Source organism: Heptranchias perlo, chromosome 30 (genome assembly GCF_035084215.1).
Source record: "Heptranchias perlo isolate sHepPer1 chromosome 30, sHepPer1.hap1, whole genome shotgun sequence".
Lineage (NCBI taxonomy): Eukaryota > Metazoa > Chordata > Chondrichthyes > Hexanchiformes > Hexanchidae > Heptranchias > Heptranchias perlo.
Genome location: NC_090354.1, coordinates 16,113,826 through 16,140,214, shown reverse-complemented (window position 1 = coordinate 16,140,214; position 26,389 = coordinate 16,113,826). Strand labels below are relative to the sequence as shown.

The following is a 26,389-nucleotide window of genomic DNA, read 5'->3' as shown; positions in this document are numbered from 1 at the left end:
ATGGTTGACAATGTAAGCCTAGAAATTCGGACCTGTTTTTCAGGCACCAAACAGCCTCCTTAGCCTGCAATATGCCAGTCATGCTGTGTCATAAATTGGATAGCCAAGTGGTGTAGGATAGAATACTAGAGCTTGCTCTTCAGATGCTTCCAAGCCTTTATTCACCAAGATCAACCTCCCTCACCCTAGATCAGCTCTCATATAAATCGATACAAGAGAGCCCCCAATTGATACGCACCACCTGAACACAATTAACACAAATTAACATAAATCACATGGATACAATTAACACTAAGCACACACTCATTATGAGCCAAAAGTGTGCCGCCCACCGTATCGGTAAAGGCCAAAAGTCGTCGTGCAGTGTCCACGCCTGAAACAAGCATTCGGCCCTTTGTATATGTAAATAAGGGGCCTAACGCCTGTTTGAGTCCCCCCTGCAAGATTGGTGTGCCCTTAGGCAACCAGCGTCGGCAGATAATTACGAATGAGGAAGGCCATTCAGCCCATCTTAATTCATCCATCTAGAATGATCCTAAAGCCCCTCTCCACTCCCCCCCCCCCGCCACCCCGACCCATTGCAGTGTGCAACTCTTTCTAAAATGATTCCAGGGATTTTGCATCCATTATTTTATCTGGAAGTCTGTTCCACAGGTTGATAGCTCTTTGTGTGAAGAATTTCCTGATATCAGTTCTAAAATTATCTTTTACTAGTTTGAACCTGTGTCCCCTAGTTTGCTCTCACAATTTAATTTAAAGTAATATTCCAGGTTTATTTAACAATCTTATGTACATCTGTAAGATCACCGCTCAGATATATCTTTTCCAAGTTAAAAATCCCCTTTGTCCAGTCTTTCCTCCTAACTCATTTTCCTATCCTAGTCCAACACTAAGCTTTGAGGCATCGCAGGTAAATAGTGAACAGCACTTAATCACACTTTAACAAGGCTAGAGAAGGTTATTGAATTCCCCGATGTGGCTGCCCTGCTTAATATGCTGCCTTTGTAATTGAATTCAATGGTAATAGCAAATGGTTAGTGCCATTCGCTTAAAATAGGCGGATGCCCAGGGATAAGCATGGACGGTGTAAGTGGTGGGGACTGTACTTAAAAAAGAAAAAATTTGCAGAGCTATGGGGAAAGAGTGGAAGAGTGGGACTAATTGGTTAGATCTTTCAAAGAGCTGGCATAGGCACGATGGGCCGAATGGCTTCCTTCTATGCTGTAAGATTCTATGATTCTATGAACTCAGCTACAATTTAGGCATTGTTTTCTTTAAAATCTGTGTGCATTAATTTCCTAACCTAAGTAAAACTGCTTGGTGCCTGCTGTTCTAGTAAAAATGTCAGGTTTAGTTCAAACATTCAGTGGCCTCAATCTTGAGCAGGCATGTACAACAGTACAACAGCATACTTGTCCAGACACCAAAATCTCATCTGCTTAGACAATTGTTGAGACTGATCATACAGTAAGAAGCATGAATTATAATAGCTCTCCAAAACCCGTAATTTGTATTTTCGTCATAGATCTCATATTTTTGCTCAGCTAAAATCCCCCTTAATTTTGATAAATAAAAATACTATGAAAAGCAAAATCCTTATTAATGAGTCTCAAAACAATAAAGTAGAAGTCATTCTAAAGGCTTTGAAATGATTTTACATATATTGCTTAACTCAATATTTTATTCTTAATTTGGCTTGTTTCTTTTTCAGCATGCAACACAAAACTATTTGCGGAATCATGTTGATTTAATGGTGGTGTTTTTGCTCCTGCCTCTCACTAAAATTAAATTAATAACATCATGGAATTTAATTCCTGTTATGAAGATGAACAACCCCACTACTAACCTGCACTTAAACCTCACACCATGGGAAAAACTAACCTTTCTGTCTCCATACGGAGGAAGCTGGTAAGCCTTGTTGTATAATATTTATTACGTGAAATGAATCCCATTTTAGAAATTTTTTAATCTATTCTTAATTCTGTCCTTGGAATATTTAAGGAATTTTGTATTGTGTCCACCAGTTGCAAGTTTGCTTTATTTAAAGCAGAATATTGTCAACACTAAATCCATTGCTGAACAGTGCTTTTACAATTGGTGGAGATGCCCCCACTCTGATGACCCACCCAGCACCAATGAGAGATCCGCTCCTGGAGATCCCGTGTACCAGCCCCCAATATTACATGAATGAACGGAGCATCCTCCAAACCGCCAGGGCTGATGGACAACATGCCTGAGTTGGTTCACGATGCCACAGCACAGAATGGCTCGACTTGTCTTTGGAAAGCAATACCATTAGTGAAAAAGTTGAAGGCAGGGTAAGAGATAGCAATGGTTTGGAAGAGAGTTCTAAAGAGCAGGAACACAATGGCTGTGGGAAAGTGCCATGAGCAAAGTGTTATTCAGCAGTCAAGGCAAACAACTGATAAGTAGCTGTTTAAGAACAGGATTGAAAGCTAACAGGAAAAAGATAAATATAAATGATTAATACTTTATGGAATAACATGACTCATTCATTGCTGGAGGCAATTAGCCCCAACTTGATATGGCTGATAAGAAAACCCCACTTGATGCAGCTATCAATGCTTCAGCTAATTAGTCACTTTGTATTTGAGAGAGTTCCAAAAATTCCATCGAAGGTATGAACCATCGACATAGTGCTATAATGAAATAAAACTGTAAGATATCTGACTTTCTATTTGCTGAAAAATGCCCTTAGAAACTAATTTTTTGGTTAATCACAGGCTATTTTTAAATGATACGGATCCCAGCTCTAAAATGGACAGTGGGTTGGTGGGTTCAGAAGAAAAATTATGAACATTACTGACCTTCAAATATGTTCAAATAAAATGATAAAGTGGATGATATAGGAAAGAAGTAATGAAAAAAGTAGCATAGCAGAGACCAAGAGAGAAAATGGAAAAGGAATATAGACAAAATAGAAGTACTAATCTTAAAGTTATTTATTTTTAATTCAGGATATCTTAAATACAGTACATATTAATACTATGACAGAGAAGGTTAAGAGGGGATTTGATAGAAGTGTTCAAAATCATAGATAAAGTGAAACTGTTCCTATTGGTGGAAGGGTCGAGAACCAAAGGACACAGATATAAGGTGATCGGCAAAGGAACCAAAGGCGACATGAGGAGAAACGTTTTTACACAGCGAGTAGTTACGATCTGGAATGCGCTGCCTGAAAGCGTGGTGGAAGTAGATTCAATTGCGGCTTTCAAAAGGAAATTGGATAAATACTTGAAGGGAAAAAATTTGCAGGGCTACGGTGAAAAGCGGAGAAATAGGACTAACTGGATTGCTCTTGCAAAGAGCCGGCACGGGCTTGATGGGCCGAACGGCCTCCTTCTGTGCTGTAACCATTATATGATTCTATGATCCAAGACAGTAATAAAGTTACTCCTGACATCTCCACATCATTTTAATGCATATTAAGTGATTCTTCAGCTTCACAGTGCATGAGCTGACGGAGTTGAAATCTGCCACATTTGTGATGACAATGATCTTCGTTAATTCTTTTAAGTATACAGCAGTTAACATCTGCATATCAGAATGTGATGTGCGTTCACGCCAGCGTGGAGAGCATAAGTCAGCACAGAGAAGGATGAGAGATTCTCTCAGCATAATCATAGTCAAATTTAAAGTGACCAGCCAGATGTTATAAATAGATTAGTTAAAAATACAGAGATTTTCTTAAGATTGGAGATGTGACAGACAGCCAATTTATCACAGAGCACTCAATACTAGGCAGAACAAGTCAATTTGTTCACCTAAACATTGTTATTGCTGATCTTTGAATTTATAGTCTATGTTCTGATGACAAAGGCAACCAAATAAAACTATCCATTTGAAAGTGCTTTGCTCAGTATTTGCGTGTCTCAACCTATGGCTAAATACTCACACATTCCTACCCAAGAGCCTAGGACAGAATGGAATAGCAGAGAAAGCTACATCACTGTGAAGAAACCCAAACCACTTTTAACTGTTCACTTGCCGTTCTCAATTGAGAACGCCAAGTGAACGGTTAAAACCTATCCAAACAAGGTTGACAAGGATAGAGGCAATAGTTGAGTGAATCTGTCTTATGAATCAATGTAGCGATACATACATTGAATGTGATTATAATGAATAACAGATATAGGAATGTCATTTTCTTTTATTTGTCACATTGGCTAATGTCAACTTTAAATCCTCCACAGGTTGTATGGCAAAAATGTTTGCAGCTGTAACATTGGGAGATTATTGCCTTTAGAAAGATCTTATGATCAGAAAGATATTTTATCAGTCAAAGAAAGGAGAAAACTACAATATGAAAAACACTTAAAGAGGTATCTAATTTTGAAAATGCCGTTCTTTGGAGCAATTAGTAACTCTCACAAAGCACACATTTTGTATTTTTTCAGTGGGAAATGGAATTCTTCCCATTTCAGGCACCCAGTATCAGGATCAAGGCGATCGAGTGGCCTCCCCTGGCGTTAACTGAGCTGTAACAGCCTCAAAGTGGGGCCACCGGCCTTATCGCCCATTAACACCAGCGATGCCATTTTAAAATGGGCCTGCTGCCAAGTGTCCAGGGCACGGTTCCATGGCGATGGAAAAGAAGAGGCCCTCCAAAGTTAAGTCGAATTATTTTTGTGGGCCCCGGAGGAGCAGGAGTGCCGGTGCCGCCCGTGACCCCGACCCTCCACAATCGCGACCATCCCCCCCACTCCTCCCCCCTCGACTTACCTTCCTAGCGACAGCTCTGGCCTGTTTATCTGTGCTGAATCTGGTGAGCTGCATCGGAATGCCTGTTGGGAGCCCCCGCAGTTCACCTGGCGAATGTAAATTAGGCCGGAGCCTCAAAATCACAGGGATTACTTTGCCGCCCGAATGGGCGGCCAACCAGCACACTCCGCCAGTCGGCCACCCAAAGGTCAATATATACCCCAAGTAATCCTAGATTAGGATGCAGATTAAAACTCCCGCTGCTCTTCCTCAACAATATGCTTCAGCCCCAAAATGAGAAGGGATCCCCCTCCCCATCCCGTGCTTCTCCACCATGGAAGGGAACTCAGGATTATTCTTAATGGATCTTGCTGTAGCTTATCAGCTGCTGCAATAACATTTTGGGGTCAGTGCAATTTTAACTGGGTTTAACAGCAGACATTTGGGGGTAATTTTAACGGGTGGGCAGTAAAAATAGTGGACCACATCCCGGCTCCAACTTCCAGGTTTGACCCAGGCATGTTTGGATGCGCACACACAACAGACACCCAGAAGTCCTGCCCCCACTTATAGCCGGTGGGCCGATACTTTGTTATTACAAAAGTTAAACAACTTTAACCGTACCTGGTCAGGTTTCCCATCGCTTCCGATTCACGTTAGGTGAAAGTTGGGAAGAAGGGCTGGATCCATGAGGTGAGTGACTTTATTGCACTGCTTATGGGCCTGGAGGAGCAGGAGTGCTTCTTTCAGGCCCAACAAGCGCTCACCTGGCGCAACATGACCCCGCAATCAGCTAATCCCAAACTCCCCCCACCTGATGTTAGACCCCCCTTCCCTACTGATGCTGGACCTCTCCCCCCGGTGCTGAAACGCCCCCCCCCCCCCCCACCGGTGGTGGACTCCCCAGATGGTGGCCTCCCCCCACGACCCCACCCAACATCCGATCCCTTCTGCCGATCTGCAAGCGACCTCCGATCGCGTCAAGCTCTTCAAGCGACCTCTGATCTCTTCCCAGCATCAGCCACCGCCCCCCACCAACCCCATCCACCCACCGCATGTCCTCCATGGCACACGGTCCCATCCTCCCTCTTCTCCGATCCCCGGCCTTCCTGACCAACAGCCAGCCAGCCTATCAATGAGGCTAGCTGCCGGGCGCAAAACCCGGAAGTAAAATTTATGACCTCATTAAGGTCGCGATCGCAGATTACGATGCGCCAACGTGCCTTCTGGTTTTCACGGCTGATTATGTTCCCCCATCGCCCCCGCCCCGGTCCCTTCCCGCCTCCATGTTAAAATCATATGCTTGATTCAAGTTAATTGTAGATGAAAACAAAAGTAGAGTGCATGTACAAAGTTGTATTGTTATAATGACCTACTTCTATACAGGAATGAATCACCCATGAAGGATATAATCATAGCCCAACCCAATTCTCCTCTAAGTTTTCCTATCCAAGGAGTCGAAGTAATGCCACTACAATCGATCATCATCCCAGGTTAGAATATCAATTTCATTTTCAGTAAAGCAATGAACATTATTCATTTTTATATTTTCATTTCATATAAAACTTAATCTCTTCCTTCAGGTTTAGGTGTGCATCATCCAAAAGACAGAACTATGTGGTATGTAAAATCTTAAATTTCTCTTTTTCTCCAAGTTTCACATCTTCTGAAGACACTGACTCACTCTGGGCTACAGTTCCACAGCTATTGGTAGACTTCCTGCACCGCCTTCAAGGTGCTATTCTCGACATGTGTGTCCAGATGATGATTGCCAACAAGGTATTGAGTGTCAGTTAGGCTTGGCTCAGAGATAGCACTCTTACCTCTGAGTCAGAAGGTTTTGGGTTCCAGCCACATTCCAGAATCTGAGCACACAATCTAGGCTAACACTTCAATCCAGTGCTGACAGTGCTGATTTGTTGGAGGTGCTGCTTCCTGGATGAGATGAGTCCTGTTAGGTCAAAATCATTTTTGCACTAAAAAAATTGAATTATCCATTAATTTAAATTAAGCACATACATAAGAGTAAAAAGTGGGAATTTAGTGTGAAAAAATGAAGAAAAGTAGACTATATTCAAAGTGACACTTCAGCACTATTCACTATTGTATTGCTGCCTCATAAGGGCAAAAATATCTAAGGGCCAATTTTGCTAGGCTCCAAATTTTGCAAAAATTGTAAATGTTCTTTGAAGCCAAGATGCCTTCCAACACAAGATCCAGATGTTTGTGCAGTGACGGTGTTTGCAAATTTCAGAGGATTGCAGGTATTGTGGTGTTGTCTTGCTTTGGTCTACTTCCATTATTGACAGGTGGTCTTCCAGACCTACAATAGAAATGAAAATTGGACAGTTTCAACAATGGGTGGCTGATCGGCAATGCCAGTTTTATGCCCAGGCAGCAAATTGAAAATCTACCCCAATGTGTAATGTTTGCTTCTCGTGTATATCTGCATGGGGTATGTGAGAAGAGGGACAAGGCATAAGAGCAGAATGGTTTAACATCTAAGATTGGGGAGGCCAATGCTTCATCTTTTTACTGCTGTCTCTATGCCCTAATATGCCATGAGTCAATGGCCTGTGATTTGTGAGCCTTTCTCCAACTGGAACCCATTCCTTTGAATTTTGTGCCATTTTGTGGTGCAAACAGAAAAAGTATTCATGAGAGGCTTTAAGTTCAAAGGGCACATGCACAGTGACATACATGTGCCCAACCTGCAGGCCAACCTGCGTGTTAGTAAGTGATCATGCATCATGCAGCTAGGCTGTGTTACAAAGATTTGATATGTTTAGCTTATGGAAGATGCGAGTTTCACAAGGCTTTCAGTTGTATGTTGCATCTTGAATATGTGCCGTGCAGAGTTGTGGGTATGCATGACATGCAATGACGGAGATGTAAGATTCTGTAAGCATTTGGCATTGGTGAGCTGTAAATGAACAAATTATCAAGCAACACTTTGTGGCATGGAATGTGTGGCTATCTACCTGAGACATGGTACTTTTGGGTAGTATTATCTTGCCAGATTCCTTAAAGTATATTGTCTTCTTCTACATCTATTGCCACGGGCTGCAGGTACTGTAGACAACACTGAGTCTGGGCTCTACCATCTTCCAGGTTTATTGCATTGTCATCTTGTGGTAAGGATACCCTGGAGTTCTAAGTTCCACTTTACCAACCATCAAACAGGAGATCAGGGGCAGTGCCACTCCACCACTTAGATACAGTCTCTGTTTTGCAACTCCATCTTGGGTTTTCTGTCCTTGCATTCTTCTTCTTCCTCATAAAGCCTTTATAAAGGCTGAAAACTTGTGAAAAATATTTCTGAACCTTAAAAAAGCTTAGACTTTCCTGTAAGTAGATGCATCCCTTTAAATGTGAGCCGCAAGCCTATCCCCACATGCAGTCACACTTCCTACCCAAGGTACCAGCAGCACACGGAGATTATTTAAATTATATTAATAAACCGAGCTCACATTATCCAGCAAGTCTAGCTCCCCGCTGTTGTGCAAAACACATCAGTCAATGTGATTAGATCCCGGTGGGCTATTTAACCAGGATTGCAAAATTGGACCCATAAGGTCTTCTATTATTTGAAATAATACCAGTCTCCAATCCGTTGTACACAGAATCTATATTTCCCCTGAAATTCTATGATTCAATGAATCACAGTTCAAAGTTTCAGAGAATAAAGGTTGTGGGACTTCACTTGCCAAACACTGACTGCCACCATTTTCCCAAATGCTCACTTACATAAATATACTGTATAATGACAATATTGTATGCACTGCTTGACATTTGTGTGAGGTAAATTATCTATTTTTTGTTGCTTAGGTTAAACTGAAAGCTACACAAGGAGTATTTAATACAATTGCTGTAGCCCCTGAGGGTGTGTTAAATGGATTAGGTGAAAAAGAATTGACATTAACAAGCTCAAGTTTGGAACTCATCAATACTATACTCAATTATGTTACTTACACAAGCAAAAAGTATCACATTAATACAGCTGATATAGGTAAGTACAGCCTTTCATGTTTCATTTGTTAAAGTAGTTTTGAATTGCCTTTCAATTCAACCTGAATAAATCCCCCTACTTGGCAGATTCCAAACCTTCACTTCATGTTGTAGACATTAAAAACAAAAACATTTTTTATTTAGTTTTTTGCTCCCTATGATAGGAGACATTCCAATCTAACAAAATGAGGGCTCTTCCCAGATCTCTGCCTGTGACAAATTATGACCAACCATTAGAGGCTCATGAGAGTGCTGTACGGTTACACTTTCTCAGAATTCTTTTTGATTCCACTCCACTTCCTGATCGGAAACACCTTGGACTGGATTTTAACTTGAAGCCAGGAAGAGAGCAGGGGGGTGGGGGCGGGGGGGGTGGGGGGTGGAAGTTTATTGGACCCGAAAGTGAAGTTGGCGGGTCGGAATGTGCAATCGCAATTTGTAGGATAAAAATGTAACTGTCGGGTTTCACACCCAACAGCCAGCTAGATTGACAGGCTGGCTGCCCGTTGGGTGGGAAAGCAGCCGGGGAGAGATCAGAGTTTTTGGGGCTTATGTGGCGGAGAACAGGGTGAGATCAGAGTCTTCGGAGCTTGTATGAGCAAGGTCGGGATCTTTGAGGGTTGTATGGTTGTCCCGATTTCAGTGATGAGGCGGAGGGGGGGGGGGGGCGGAGGTGAGCAGCCATCGTTGAGGAGGTGACCAGTTGGCCATCGTTGGTGAGGTGAGAAGTCAGATATCATTGGGGAGGTGAACAGTCGGAGATCGTTTGGGAGGTGGGAAGTCGGGGATGGTTGGGGAGATGAACAATCGGAGCTCGTTTGGGAGGTGAGAAGTCGGCCATCGTTGAGGAGGTGAGAAGTTGGAAATGGTTGCGGATGTGAGAAGACGGAGATCGTTGGGGGATCTCGGACATTGGAGGGGGTCTCGAACATCGGAGGGGGTCTCAGACACCGGGAGGGTTCTCGGACTTTGGGGGGAGGGGGTCTGATTGTGGCGGGTAAGCTTGTTGGGCCTGTAGGAAACACACCTGCTCCTTCTGGCCCATAAGTAGTGCAATAAAGGCACTTACCTCATGATCCGGCTCTTTTTTTTTATTCGTTCATGGGATGTGGGTGTCGCTGGCGAGGCCAGCATTTATTGCCCATCCCTAATTGCCCTTGAGAAGGTGGTGGTGAGCCAACTCCTTGAACCGCTGCAGTCCGTGTGTTGAAGGTTCTCCCACAGTGCTGTTAGGAAGGGAGTTCCAGGATTTTGACCTAGCGACGATGAAGTCACCGCGATATATTTCCAAGTCGGGATGGTGTGTGACTTGGAGGGGAACGTGCAGGTGGTGTTGTTCCCATGTGCCTGCTGCTCTTGTCCTTCTCGGTGGTAGAGGTCGCTGGTTTGGGAGGTGCTGTCGAAGAAGCCTTGGCGAGTTGCTGCAGTGCATCCTGTGGATGGTACACACTGCAGCCACTGTGCGCTGGTGGTGAAGGGAGTGAATGTTTAGGGTGGTGGATAGGGTGCCAATCAAGTGGGTTGCTTTGTCCTGGATGGTGTCGAGCTTCTTGAATGTTGTTGGAGCTGCACTCATCCAGGCAAGTGGAGAGTATTCCATCACACTCCTGACTTGTGCGTTGTAGATGGTGGAAAGGCTTTGGGGAGTCAGGTGAGTCACTCGCCGCAGAATACCCAGCCTCTGACCTGCTCTTGTAGCCACAGTATTTATATGGCTGGTCCAGTTAAGTTTCTGGTCAATGGTGACCCCCCAGGATATAGATGGTGGGGGATTCGGCGATGGTAATGCCGTTGAATGTCATGGGGAGGTGGTTAGACTCTCTCTTGTTGGAGATGGTCATTGCCTGGCACTTGTCTTTTCACCTCCTTTTCACTGGCAAGATTCACAAGCCCTGGGAAACCCATGCTGGAGGCGTTAAGTTTAAAGGTCAGTAAAATTCCAATTTAAAAAGATCTAATTAACATCTCATAAGGACGTTAATTGCTGTGATAACTACCCACCCAACTGAACAAATTAAGGTCCAGACTGCATCCAAAAGTGCCTCCATTAAACCCGGAAGTGGGCACATTGGACCTGGGTTGCATTTGCACTCAAAACATTTATCATTTTAATTACCCACCCACCCCCAACCCACCCGTTCTTGGGGATTAAAATTACTCTTTGCCTCAGCTCTGAATTTGACCATCCTGTGGAGAATCATGGGTGTAATCCCACCACACTGTATCGCTCTAATCCATCATGTTGGAAATTCTTATTTAAACTACAATTAGGAACATAGGAACAGGCGTAGGCTATTCAGCCCCTCGAGCCTGTTCCGCCATTCATTGAGATCATGGCTGATCTGTGTCCTAACTCCATCCACCCGCCTTGATGCCATATCCCTTAATACCCTTGGCTAGCAAAAATCTATTGATCTCAGATTTAAAATTATTAATTGAGCTAGCATCTACTGCTTTTTGTGGGAGAGAGTTCCATGCTTCTACCACCCTTTGCATGAAGAAATGTTCCCTAACTTCTCTCCTGAATGGCCTGACTCTGATTTTAAGGTGGTGTCCCCTTGTCCTAGACTCCCTACCAGTAGAAAAAGTTCTCTCTATCTACCATATCAATTCCTTTCAAAATCCTAGAAACCTCAATCAAATCACCCCTTAACCTTCTGTATTCCAGGGAATACAAGCCTAGTTTATGTAATCTCTCCTCATAATCTAACTCTTGGAGCCCTGGTAACATTCTGGTGAATCTGCGCTGGATTCCTTGCAAGGCCAATATATCCATTCTAAAGTGCAGTGCCCAGAATTGTACACAGTACTCCAGATGTGGTCTAACCAGGGCTTTGCATAGCTGTAGAAAAACTTCCTCCCCATTATATTCTAGCCTTCTAGTTATAAAGGCTAACATTCCATTAGTGTCTTTAATTATTTTTGGTACCTGACTACTACATTTTAACGATCTGTGTACATGGACCCCTAAATCTCTTTGGATCCCCACTGTTCCTAATTTTTCACCATTTAAAAAATACTTTGATCTATCCTTTTTTTGTCCAAAATGGATGACCTCACACTTACCTGCTTTGAAATCCATCTGCCACAATTTTGCCCACTCACTTAATCTATCATGACTCTTTGTAATTTTATGCTCCCATCTACACTACTTACTAAGCCACCAATCTTTGTGTCATTGGCAAACTTGAATATATGGCTCTCTATTATATAGAATTAAAGCTACAATTCCATGAGCTTTAATTTTAACTACTAGTCTCTTATATGGAACCTTATCAAATATCTTCTGGAAGTCCATATAAACTATATCTGTCGACTACCCTGCCGACTACTTTAATTACATCCTCCAAAAATTAAATTAGGTTCGTTAGACATGACCTACCCTTTACAAATCCATGTGGGCTCTCTCTAATCAGCTCAAATTTCTTTAAGTGCTCAGTCACACTGTCCTTAATTATAGATTCCAATAACTTCCCTACAACAGAAGTTAGACTAACAGGTCTATAGTTTCCTAATTTCTCTCTCTTACCTTTCTTAAATAATGGAGTTCCATTTGTAATTTTCCAATCTAAAGGGACAATTCCTGAATCAAGACAGCTTTGGAAAATTATGGCTAAAGCATCTGAAATATCTTCTACTTCCTTTAAATCCTGGGGTAGAAACCATCAGGTCCTGGTGAATTGTCAATCTTTAGTGCTATTAATTTTTCTAATACTGTTTTCTTGCTTATGTTAACTTTAGCAAGTTCCAGTCCTTGATTCATTAAAAGTTTCCCTGGAATGTCAGGTATATCATCCTCTTCCTCTACTGTGAACACTTACACAAAGTAATTATTCAACAAGTCTGCCATTTCCTTATTTTCATTGGAAATATTATCCACATCTGTTTTTAAAGGGCCCACATTACTCTTGACTACTCTTTTCCTTCTAATATAATTGTAAAAACTTTTTGTGTTAATCTTGATATCCCTCGCAAGTTTCTTTTCGTATTCCCTTTTTGCAGCTCTTACTATCTTTTTGTCTTCCTTTGCTGTTCTTTATATCTCTCCCAGTCCCCTGGATCTATACTATTCTTTACACTTTTGTATGCTTTTTCCTTTAGTTTTAAGTTATCTCTCACCTCTTTTGTCGACCATGGCTGTTTTATTTGGTAAGTAGAGCTCTTGCCCCTTAGGGGTATATACTGGTCCTGTATTAAGCTAAATTCTTTTTTCAACATCTTCCACAGTTCATCTGTAGTTTTACCCAATAATAGTTTTGACCAGTTTGCTATCATCAGTCTCTGTCACATCCCATTAAAGTAAGCCTTACAAAAATCTAGAATCTTAGTAACTGTGTTAATTTTACTCCTTTTCAAACCTAACATTGAATTTGATCATATTATGATCAGTGTTAGACAAATGTTCCCTTACTGTTAGATTATTATCTAAGACTGGCTCATTACTCATTACTAAATCTAGTATGGCCTGCCCTCTTGTTGCTTCTAGAACATATTGCTCCAGAAAACTATCTTGAATGCACTCAAGAAACTCACTACCTTTCTGACTTGAGCTACTCTGCTCTTCCCAATCTATATGAAAATTAAAGTCTCACATTAAACCAACCCTGTTGCTGCTACAAGCTCTCTAATCTCTGAATTGATACATTCTGCCACATCATTGCTGCTATCAGGAGGCCTGTAGACAACTCCCATTACAGTTTTAAGTCCTCTCTTATTCCTCAATTCTAACCATAAGGTCTCCACTGGTTGCTTTCCCTTACCTATATCCTCTCTTACTAACATTTTAATCAACAAGGCTACTCCTCCTCCTCCTCTTCCTCTTCCAGTTTCCATATCCTTTCTAAAGACCTTATAACTTGGAATATTTAACTCCCAATCATGATCAGCTTGCAACCATGTCTCGGTAATGGTCATTATGTCATACCCTTTAAGCTGCATTGGAGCCTCTAATTCACTCAATTTATTTCCTATACTCCGTGCATTAGTATATAAAACTCTTATTTGGGTAAGAGACTCTAACCTGCCCTTCTGCCCTGATGCTGTCTTTCTCACATTATTTTACTGATCACATTTCTTATTTGTCACCCCTGCTGTAACTACTTTAATTATTTTAGTATTCCTTTCACCTGAGGTATCTATATCACTGTTTGTGACCTGAACTCTGCTCTCATCCATTTTTTAAATCTTTAAACTATCATTTCTACTATTGTTTCTGACTGAGACCTCCCCCAATTTATTAGTCCCTTTTACCACCCTATTTGTCCTTTCCGCTAGCACCTTGTAGTGGTGCCAGTGTGCCATGAAATGGAACACCTCCTTCCCACACCACTCCTTTAGCCACATGTTCACCTTCCTGATCTCTGTATCCCTATGCCAATTAGCATGTAGCTCAGGTAATTTTTTTTTCAAAAAATATACTTTATTCATAAAATTTGCAGCAATACATACAATACAGTTGTCATATCACATTCCAAACGTACACAATACAGATTATACAATTTGCAGGTTCCATCAAGTACAGTTCAATGAACACATTGGACATAATTACAGTTATTGACACTCTAGGGAGCCTCATTGCAATACACTCAATACTCATTTTTGATAACAGGTACGTTACAGATTCATTACAGTTACATTACATCAGTTAGAATTTTATATTCTGCCCAAAGGGGTTTTTCCCTGATTGCAGCCCCTCTGTATACAATGGCGGGAAGGCTCTAAACGGTTGCCTTTCCCCACAGAGCCTTTGCGGCGGCCGCACCCATCCTCAGTGCGTCCCTCAGCACGTAGTCCTGGACCTTGGAATGTGCCAGTCTGCAACACTCGGTCGAGGACAGCTCCTTGTACTGGAAGACCAGCAAGTTTCGGGCAGACCAAAGGGCGTCTTTCACCGAGTTGATGGTCTTCCAGCCGCAGCTGATGTCCGTCTCAGTGTGCGTCCCCGGGAACAGACCGTAGAGCACAGGTAATAATCTTGAGATTACCACTCTTGAGGTCCTGCTTTTTAATTTAGCTCCTAACTCCTGATACTCCCTCAGCAGGACCTCAGTTCATATCAACAGGGACGAGCAAAGTCATTCTTATTACAGCCTCATCTTTGAGCTCCTCTACCAATGATATAATGGACGATTCACCAGCAAGATGGTTGTAATAATGGGTTTAACAGTAAGATTCCCCACTGCTTTTAAAATCCAGAATAAAATATGGTTAGCTTTTAATTTGCATGTATCCCATAAAGGAGCAAATGGCCTCTGCTATTTCTGTTACAGTCAGTGAAATGTTATAAATTTGCTACACAGAAAATGTGTTGTTTGGTGCATATTTTACATATTTTTCTTTTTATAAAAGTGTATTTTCAGTTTGAAGAGCATACCGCTGTATTTCCAATCACTATCAGGCAGCCCCCAATGCCACGGTTATTTGATCCCGGAGCAGGTAACTTTGGTTGGAATTTGGGTGACAAGCATCAAAGATTTCAACATTTCAATACAATTTGTTTCTTCAACTAACTTGGATATTTTTTCCTTATTCCAGACAGTGACATCAATTCCTTGGTTACCATAACAACAAAGACGTTCTTAAGATATCATAAGCTTCGAATCTTGATAAATAGCATTCGGAATTTTTACCCAAACATGACAATAATCATTGCAGATGACAGTGAAATTCCTGAAAAAATTGAAGGCCCCCACATTGAACAATACATAATGCCATTCGCAAAGGTACAGTAAAGATTTTCATATTCAATTTATGTATTATACAGACTTCAAATCAAAATTAGATTTTAAAGCACAATTAGGTGAATTGGATTCATATCAGACGAATACCATGTAACCCACTTACTGTCAATCTCAATGTTGATAGTTCCAATGTTTCCAACAGTACAATTTGATAATTATTCACATTATAAATGTGTAGCAGAGGTCACATTTTCAAATAGGTCATGATCATAATTTTTTCTCAGTGTTACTGACTTTCTTGAAAGCATCTGGATTCATGTTGAAAATGGTTTTCCTAATTCAATTCACTGAGTTTTATTATAAAGAGAATATTTGGACGCCTAAACTCCGCAGAGACCACAGGGGCAGAGTTTAGTTTAGTTACATCACCTTCGGTACAGATTTGGGTTCCTCATTCAACAGTCTGCATCTGAAACACACCCCATATGATCTGAAGTCTGCATCTTTTTGCTTTCTGCCCTTGCACCTGTGGGGATTAGCAATTATTCTAATTGCAACAGTGCTTGTGGAATAAGCAGAATCTCGTTCCTGAGCTTCCACAGACACTTTTGATAGACTGAGAATATTATATAAAGACCAAATCAAGTTTATTCACAAAACCATGCAGACTTATAAAATAAAAATCACAGAATTCTGCAATAGAGAAGGAGGCTCTTGGGTGTCAGCCTTCGCTTAGTGGTAACACTCTTGCCTCTGAGTCAGAAGGATTGTGGGTTCAAGTCCCACTCCAGAGACTTGAGCACAAAAAATCTAGGCTGACACTTCAGTACAGTACTGAGGTAGTGTTGCACTGTCAGGGGTGCTGTTTTTCGGATGAGATGCTAAGTCAAGGCCCCAACTTCCTTTCAGGTGAACAGAAAAGATCCCATAGCACTATTTGAAGAAGAGCAGCAGAGTACTCCCGGTGTCCTGGCCAATATTTATCCCTCAACCAACGCCACTTAACCGATCATTTGGTCATTTACCCCATTGCTGTTTGTGGGACTTTGCTGTGTGCAAATTGGCTGCAGTGTTTCTCTACATTACAATTGTGACTATGCTTCAAAATTACTTCAATGGCTGTGAAGCACTTTGGGATGGCCTGCGGTCATGAAAGGCACTATATAAATGCAAATTCTTTCTTCTTTCTTTCTCTGAATGAGGTATCTATTTAGTCCCATTCCGCTGTCTTATTGCCAAACCCTTTTAAATTTTACTTTTTCAAATATTTATCGAAGTCCCTTTTAAAAGCTATTATGGATTCTGCTTCCACCATTGTTTCTGGTAGGGCAATCCATGTCCTAACAACCTTCTGCATAAAAAAAATTCTCCTATCCAATCCTTTCATTCTTTTGATGATGATCTTAAATTTATGTTCTCCAGTTACCAACTCACCAACCAGTGGAAATATTAGGGGCGATTTTCAAATAGCACCCGAAACAAGCGTGAAGTCAGCCAAACGGATGCTCCGCCCGACCATTCGTACCAGCATGATGCCAGCGAGCTGCAGGCACCAAGCGGGTGTTTCACTGCAGCTCACCTGCTCTGGAAGGATGGGAAATTGGCCAGCTTACCTGCTGAGCCAGCCAGCAGGTCATGGCTGGGGAGTGGTGGGAGGTTATCATGGAACTCCTGCTCCTCCTGAGACCACCAAAGAAAATTGAAAGTTTGCTGGGCCATTTTGTGATCGACCTCCAGTGCTCCCTTAAAGGACCGCTCCTTAGGCCTCTCAACACCTGGTAAAATGGGTGGAGCGTGCATGGCTCTGCCCATTTGTACCTGAAAATTGCAAACGTGGTACATCAACCAACTTAGGACCCCAATTTGCACATTTAAACAGCCTCTCGCCTGTCTTGGGCAGGAGAGCTGGGCGCCCATTTACTGGCCTACCTGAAAATTGCATCAGGCAAGCCTTGGGTGTCCAAGTGGTAGCCAAAGTGCCCAACCAATTTTCTTTTTCCCCTCGCCTGTTTTCAGGTGAGAAATGGGCACGTGGCAGTTGAAAATCGTTCCCATTTTCTCCTAATTTACTGAGCATGCAGCAGACAATGACAAATCTGGATACTCACTCAGGGGTGCACTGCAAAGCTCCTCCGGAATGGTCCTGGCGGTGGAAGCGTTGCTTGAACACGCCAGTTGTTTGCTCAGTCACGTTTATCATGGCGGCATGACTCTCGTTGTAGGCCTGCTCAGCGGCTGTGCCCGGATTCCTGACAGCGTTATGAGCCATGTCTAGAGGGGAAAGCCCTTGTCGCCCAGTAGCCAGCTTGTAACATGACAGCCAGGTTGGAATAAAGACGGCACAGAGGACTGGCACAGGATAAAAGGGTCATCACAGCTGCCAGGTTAACGGGCACAGACATGCATGATGCGCTGCCTGTGGTCACAAGCCAGCTGGACGTTGAAGGAGTGGAATCTCTTTCAATTGAAAAAGCAGCCAGGCTGATGATTGGGAGTATGCAAGGCAATGTGTGTGGTGTCTATGGCACCTTGCTCCTTGAGGAAGTCTGCCATGCGGGCAAAGCCTAGTACTTTCTTGACCTGCTTTACTCTGTCCACAGTGAAGGGGCTGTAGTTGTTTCTCATGGCGTGGAGAGTCTCAGTGACCTCCCTGATACATCGGTGTACTGCGAACTGGGAGTTGTCGCTGATGTCACCTGTTGTAGCCTGAAAGGAGCCCATGGCATAAAAATTAAGGGCCACAGTGACCTTGAAACCCACAGGCAGTGATGTCCATGCCCTGGTTCAAGGCTCAAGTTGTGGCTGCAGCAGGTGATAAAGCTCAGTGATAACCTGCTTGGTGAAGCGAAGACACCTGAGACATTGCTGCTCAGTAAAGTTGAGGTAGAAGAAGTGCTCCTTGACTACCCGCTGTGAGTATGGCCTCCTGCGCAGTGCCCTCCACCTCCTCCTCCATCCTTTGGCAGCTGCTCTGTGGTGTCTTGCTTGCTTCTCCCCCTTGTCCTCCAGCCCCGAAGGCAGCCTTATAAGATCACCGACTGCAGCCAAACTATCTGTAGGGCGGCCAACAAAAGTGCAACGCCAGCAAAATCTTGTTCTCTTCAAACAAAATGAACTTTGCAGAGTGATAAAACACACCAATAAGCATCCAGATGTCAAGCAGTAGCCTGAAATGATAAACCAGCAACTAATCTATAAGTACTGCATGATCCCTTTAAATAGCGCTGGTGAGGGGGCCTTCCTGCCAGTTAACACCACGTCGTGCTGTGCATGATGTGCATGAGTGAAGTGCTGGGGGCATTTGAAAATTTATAACGAGTCCAGAAGAAGTGCAAGGCCCTAATTTAAATAAAATATTTGGCCCTTTAAATAATACAGACATGCGCTCCTGAGGTCAATGCATTGACCATAACAAATCTGATGGGTGGCGCACTTCAGGCTGGAAATGTGCTTGCGCTTCTTGCCCGCCACATTGAGACCTTAGTAGGCCAGTTGGCACTCCTGCTCTGCCAGGCTCCATATTCACATAAGTAAACGTGAAAAACTTACCTTGTTGGTTGCAGGCGATCACAAAGTCTGGTTTTACTGAGTGTAGCCAGCACTGACGTGAGCTGCCTTAGGGCAAACCAATCTTGAAGCGTGGGCCTCCAACAGGCATTTGAATATAAAATGGAACCTTATATAAGTGATTCTTTCACGTAAAATGGTTTCGCTTACTATTTCTCAATCTTAATCTCTAACAAAGTGACCAATTGGACAGATAGATGTTCAACAAGGTTTGTTACAAAAATTCAGATGTGTGGTAAAAGGGAAATATAATAGTATGAATAGAAAGTTAGTTAATGGACAGGATCCAGTTCTGATTGGACTAAAAACATACTGCCATGGAAAGCAATGCTGAACTTACTGTTGAAACCCCTCCCCTTGCTACTTATCATAACTTTTTCCTCAGTCTATATTTGGATAATTAAAGTCACCCATTATTATGGTTGTGCATTTTTCTCTAATTAATCTATATATCACCCTACTCCATCTAGAGTACAAGACAATTATGATTCCTCACACATGATTCACCAGAGCTCTTATCCGCCCTTCTCCAGCAGTTAAAAAAAATATTTGGAATGAAATAAAATCTATAAAAGTGGCACAGTGAATGTTAACAGTCTCATGCATCTTGGTAACAGAATGTTGTCTTAAGCCACATCCCTCAGATAAGGAGTTTCATGTGGGTACAGTGTAAACTTTTAATTGTAAAACTGATGTAGTCAGAAACATTATTACTTTATATGTAATTTTAGTTATTTGACAATACCATGCTGTTACCTGTAGCCCACCTATGTGATGCTGCTGTACTCACCTATATCCCAGTGCTCTGATGCACCAGTTGTGTATTAAATGTGCATCCCACTATTTAGATCATTAACTGCACTCTAAATAGGCAGCCTTTCTATCTCTAAATATGTGACACCAACCAAAGCTCATTACATCAGGCATGAAAGTGGCCATGGGTCACATCCATAAGAAATAATATTTTGCCATTACTGATTTCATTTTCAGGAGTTTTCTTGGTAAAACCATAAGAGAAAAGTTTGTAGGTGGCAATAACTTCATATTACAGAAGAACTAAAAAACGAATTCATCTGTTTTCCTGCTTCATAGAAATTAAGTGGATATGGGTTACTTTTATCCACTTGATTTCTATGATTGAAAACAAATGAATCTTAAAGATAATGGGATAGAAATTGCTCAGAGTGGCGAACCAACACTCCTCGCCACTCCATAGATTTATACTAACCCACTAACTTACCGTGGTCTTTTCTTCGGGCACTTCCTCGAATAGGAAGCGGAGAAAAGCCCAGCGTCAGTTCAGGCGGAGCTAGGACCCTGGGGGAAGTGAGAGGAGCAATCTCTCCCCTCAACCAATCACATTGCAGCATTTCTGACAGCTGCGTTCACTGTCTCTGCAGGCTTGGAACATGAAAACCAGGAAGTGAAAAGTACAACATTTTAAATCAATGTAAAAACAGTTATACACAGCAGAAAAAGAGAGGGTAAGAAATAATTGAATTCAAGAAAAGAGACAGAAAGGAAAAGTAAAAAAAAATTAATTTTTTTAAAAACATTTTTTAATTACCAAAAACTATTAAAATATGGATTGATGAGACACCACATTTTTAAAAGTTAATTTTTAGTTGTTTGGCGGTCATCAAGACTTACCACACTGTTAAAACTTAGTTTAGAGCTGGTATCTTTAAGCGTACCTGTTTGATGATGTAATTAGTTACTTTTCAGCTGGGCAGATAAGCACGTTTACACTTTTTCAATGATTTCTCTGATTGCAGTGTGCGATGGCCCTTTAATTCGAAGCTGTCATATCGCCAACAAACCACTAGGAGTAAGTTCCAGATTTCTGCGTTTCACTGCGCGTGTGCAAACGCCGGAACCTGCTCCTCCATTTCACCACTAACAATGGAGAGCGCTGTAGAGTTCTCCATTATTTCGGGAGCGATTTCTGCCCCATTATCAAACAAAAAAAACAATGGGATAGCAGTTCACAGTTTTAAGACAATGCACAGCCATTTTCATATATTAAGTTAGCCAGTTTTAACATGCATTCACAACAAAACCATATTTGACAATGTTTCATAATGCTGGAACTTGTAAATTCCTGATTTGGCTTGGAAGGCTGGGATCAATTTACAAAATTCTATCCCATTAACAGCTACACAATACAGGTCTTGGCATTTAATCCTGCCATTTTAGGGTAATTAATTCAACAAAGAACAAAGGCCTTCTTTGGGGTAAAGTAAACACAGTCACCTGACTTTTAATTGTTATTTGGAAAAATGGTGCTGGTATTTTTTCACAAATGAAACAACACAATTATCCCAATTTGTGACATGTAATTTTAGAAGAATGTGTCCTTCTGGTTTTGATTTAATAAGAGTTAATATTCCTGCTGGCAGTGAGGTTAATTGTGCCTTTTCTCTATTATTTATCTCAATTTGTTTCCTTATTGTAGAAGGGTCAGCAGCTTTAGGTGAGTTGCAGTCTTTGCTACTATTCTTGTTCTCTGTTAACTTACATGTCAGGTTTCCCTTCTATTCCACATTTTGGACAGTGTCCTTCAGCAGTAAAGACTGAGAGATGTACAAGCCTTTTAGTGGAGGGAGGGAAACACTAGGGAGCAGAGCAATCCTTCTTCTATTGCTCTCATGTGTCTTTAAATAAGCATTATCATTTATGTAGCATTATTGAGACCAAACCAATTTGTCCACATTTACTGACCTTGAACTTCTTGACATTTTTTTCTCAGGGATGGTTTGCTGGAAGAAACTTGGCAGCTTCTCAGGTCACAACTAAATACCTTCTCTGGGTGGATGATGATTTTTATTCACAAAAGCAACAAGGTTGGAAAAGCTGGTAGATGTATTGGAAAAAACAAACTTGGATGTGGTAAGTATGGAACTGGAGGGAAGTGGAGACGTGTGTTTCAGATACTTCAATCTGATAGCCATTTCAGTTTAAAGCTTTCCCAAAATGAATCATCATTTATATAGAAGATATAGCTATTGATTTTATGTTGAATTTTTGTAGCAGCAAAAAATGATTTGCACCTATTAACTTGTGGCCCCAAGTCATTCATGGAATAATGAAAGAATGAATATATTGCCTTTCATGACCTCAGGAGGTCCCAAAGTGATTCACAACCAATTAAGTATTTTTAAATTGTAGTCACTGTTGTAATGTAGGAAATGCATCAGTAAGGTAACACTAGCGGAAATGAGGTAAAATGCTTCCATTATAAAAGATCTGAAAGACAATTCGCTGTAGTCAAAGTAAAAGAAACTTACAAAAACTTTACTCACTACTTTACTCATGTCTGCTTCTTTAAACTTACCCCAGAGAGGAAAACATAGACCTTAATGTTTACAGATATGGTAGATAATATGAAAAAACAGAGACAATGTACCATTTCTCAAATAACAAGAAATATAATTTCCTATAGGTTGGTGCCTCTGTGGATGGTAATCGATTCCAGTTTAAGATGTGGTATGAAAAAGGAAATGATGATGGAGATTGCTTGTTTTCCCAGTCTGGTGGCTTTCAGGCACTGGATGGGTTTCCAAACTGTGTGGTAACCAGCGGTGTAGTGAACTTTTTCCTGGCCAGGACAGAAATGGTACTGAGTGTTGGATTTGATCCTCGATTGGCACGGGTAGCTCACTCAGGTAAATGAACATTCAATCGTGCTGTTTCTCTGTTCATAGTGGTACTGGATGGTGATAATTAGGTTTTAATCAGGTTTGTTTGTCTTCATGCCTAGGTAACTACCTTAGTGAAGCAATATGTACCATGGACATGGTTTCAGGCAGTCTATTTGGTCTGACAAAATATTAGACTTGTTTTATCTGTAGATCATATGACTAAAAAGCAAAGATTAAAATGAACTTCAATATTTTGAAAACTGTTTGTTAATCGGAATATTGCAACTTAATGCTACCTTTTGTCTGTTATCTGAATGGTTAATTCGGTTAATTCAGTTAGTTCAGGAATCTTTACAACTGTTAATGTTTGTCATATTTTACCATAGCATTAATGTCTGTATCTAATCTATTGATTAGCATTTTGGATGATGTTTCACATTCAGCTGAAACTTTCAGTTGATAACCTTTAGAAATCATTGGTTAGACCTCAACTGGAATATTGTGTTCAATTCTGGGCATTACACTTTAGGAAGGATGTCAAGGGCTTGGAGAGAATGCAGAGGAGATTTACTAGAATGGTACCAGGGATGAGGGTCTTCAGTTATGTGGAGAGACTGGAGGAGCTGGGGTTGGTCTCCTTAGAGCAGAATAGGTTAAAGGGAGATTCAATAGAGGTGTTCAAAATCCTGAAGGGTTTAGATGGAGAGAAATTGTTTCCTCTGGCAGGAGAGTCGATAACTAGAGGACACAGATTTCAGATAATTAGCAAAAAAACCAGATCGGAGATGAGGAGTTTTTTTATATGCAGCAAGTTGTTATGATCTGGAATGCAATGCACGAAAGGGTGGTGGAAGTAGATTCAATAGTAGCTTTCAAAAGGGCATTGGATATATATATGAAGAGGAAAAATTTGCAGGTCTATGGAGAAAGAGCAGGGGAGTGGGAAATAATTGGATAGTCCTTTCAAAGAGCCAGCACAGGCACAATGGGCTGAATGGCCTCCTTCTTTGCTGTACGATTCTATGATTTTGTGATAAACAATCAACATCTTCAATTCCTTTTCCTTTTTTAAACTTTTCTAGTGGACATTCCCTCATGTAATGCAAATGTTTGGAAAAGGAACTGATGATACTCATTAATCATACGTTACCTCACACTTATCTGCATTATAATGATTGGAGGTTGGAGTGTTTGATACCGACACTGAATGCAAAACCCAAGGAAAATGTTTCATTCACCAGCACTAATGTCTCTCATCTTTATCAGCACAAGATTTGCCCAGATGTTTACATGTTAAATAACTTTGCAGCAATTTTGGGGGTTTGGCCCAAGTTCAGAGATGTGACCTGGAAGATACATTGCTGAAAGATCCTATCATTTGTTTTTCATTCTTCTTTTGAGATCAAGTGGCCATTGTGCATAGCTTGGTGTGATTTTATTTATTCAAATTATGATGATAACCTTTGTAGAACCCCGGAATAATAAAGTTGTAGTGGTTCTCACGCAAGTGGGCAAAAAAATCAGCAGGTATATTTCAGTGTAAATAAATATTAGGCAATGTACATTGGGACAGGAAATATGGTGTTCTTATTTTAGGCTGGTGGGACTGTGTGATTAGGTGAAGTCCAACTCCACTATGGCACATGAAGTGCCTTCCCATTCGGGGCAACACCATTAAAATTATATTGAGCTCTCAATCAAAACAAAACTAAAAAAAAGTAGCTAAAATAACAAAAAATAAATCAAAATAATAAAACTAGGAGTTATACGGGTTGGTGGCCATTTGCAAAGGTGCAGAAAGAATTCAGACTGATCAGTGATCTTTCTCTAAACATTACAGTAAATATGAAACTGTCAGCGATAATGCTCATCAAATAAACAGATTAATCACTATGAAGATGAGTCAAAGCCTATTATTCTAACCTTGTACTGGTAAGACAATATTTGGATTATCTTGTGTGATTTTTTTTTGGCATATTAATAAGGACATTGATTCATTGGGGAAGGTTAAGAGAAAAGTAATAAAGTTGACTCCAGGACCTAGTTCTCCAAGTTATGAGGAGATGTTCACAGGTGTGAATTTGTTTTCATTCCAGGAAAAAAGTTTGAAGACTGACATGATTCAGGTTTATGAAATGCAGAAAGGCATAGAGGCTGCAGATGTAAGCAGACAATAGAATGGATGTTCTTCTGCTATACCACCCGAAATTGGACAGTGTAGTGGCAGAAAATGAAGGGAAATTGGGTGGGCAAGCATCTCCATTCCTACCAGTGCCACAATTCATTTGCTTCTCTCCCATGCCACAGGGATCTCTGCCTCCCAACCCTTGCCCACCTCACTGCATTTAAATGATGGCAAGGGGCAGGGCCTAGGAACCTGGCTGATTTTCCTGCTTCTACTACAGTCAACCCAGGGATGAACAGGAGAGGGCTGATGGTAGACCTGGGGCAGTGATGAAAAGCCCATTACTGCCACTGTTGGCGGGAGCGGGCCTAGTAGTGGGCATCTCTGCCTTTCTTCAGGGCCTGTTTCTGTTCCCGGAGGCATTATTAAATAAAGAAAAAAATCTTCAGGGTGTTTTTGCCCCTTTAACTGTGCCTCCCCCTCCTTTGGGTGCTGCAGCATTGCCGACTTTTTGCTCTCTTGAAGCAGCAGGCTCCTTCTTGGTGGCCTAGATCCTGCCGGGAGCCCACCCTGTATGTAAAATGAGGCCCAACTCAGAAAATAGGGCGTGTGACACAGCATCGTAAGGACGGAAGGTGGAAATCCTGCCCCAAACCTCCTCCGGTGGCAAACCCACACAGGATGAAAATGCAGCCCTACTCTTATACTATGACCACAGAACTAAAGGTCACAGGCTCAAAATTGAGAAGCCTCAATCAAGAAGAAAATTGTTGCTGGCAAAATTATTTGAAACTATGTTGTTTAACTCTTTCAAAACAAGGATCAGAAATCTTTGGTTGGGGATATGATTGAAATTTGCAAAGATGGATACAATATAAGATAACAAAATATTGCACGGGAGACAAAGGCCTCAATTTTAATCCCCTTCGGCCTACGAGAATGGTGCCTGGGAGGGGTTAAAATTAGGCTGAAGCCACCCGGCCATGCTCCGATCGCACTGGAACCTCAGCCCCCGATCACCTCGAACTACTGACTACCAGGGACCGCTCCTACGGGTGTGGCCTCCTGCCGCCAAATTCCTGCTCCCACCCGCCGGCCAGGTAGTGGATCAGGCTGGGTGACAGGCGGGACTCTGGGAACTTTTATATAAACGAGGCTCTGCCGTTTAGATTGGTCGGGTTTTTAAAATCAGGGGCAAGATCTCAGGATGGAAAAAGTCTTATGGATCACAGCCAGCCAAAGCCAATGAACTTGGCTTGATTTAATGGATGCAATAGATTTCATGATAGGGTAGATTATATATAGTGTGGGATTATATAAGTGGGATTGACGGATTGAATTGCCTTTTCCATTCCGTGCTATCTTAGCACTAAGTTTAGTTTTTCTATAACAATAATGATTTCACCAACAAAATTGAATTTGAATCAATCCTAGAATTTTTCATTGATGGTCTTGGCAGACTGCTTGTGGGATCATGCAATGATGTCGTCATTAGTCATCAGAAGAGGGACAAACCAACAGAGAATTCACTGAAAGCAGTTGAAGAAAGGTATGCAACATTTAGACGGGGCAGCAAAAGTGAAGTTGATTTCAAACTTGCTCTACATTATTTCAAAAACCGCTTAAAATGTTATACCAAAATGTAA

The 26,389-nt window shown here is 41.6% G+C and overlaps 1 protein-coding gene across 1 annotated transcript; it reads left to right on the top strand.

Moving 5' to 3' along the window:
- On the top strand, nucleotides 1-26,389 carry LOC137300066 (beta-1,4 N-acetylgalactosaminyltransferase 2-like). Its single transcript, XM_067969162.1, is given in 13 exon segments — nucleotides 1-12; nucleotides 1,712-1,908; nucleotides 4,215-4,343; nucleotides 6,109-6,215; nucleotides 6,306-6,314; nucleotides 6,317-6,342; nucleotides 8,551-8,731; nucleotides 15,079-15,165; nucleotides 15,265-15,452; nucleotides 21,727-21,799; nucleotides 21,802-21,866; nucleotides 22,420-22,642; nucleotides 26,178-26,389. Coding segments are annotated over 13 exon segments (1,509 nt in total).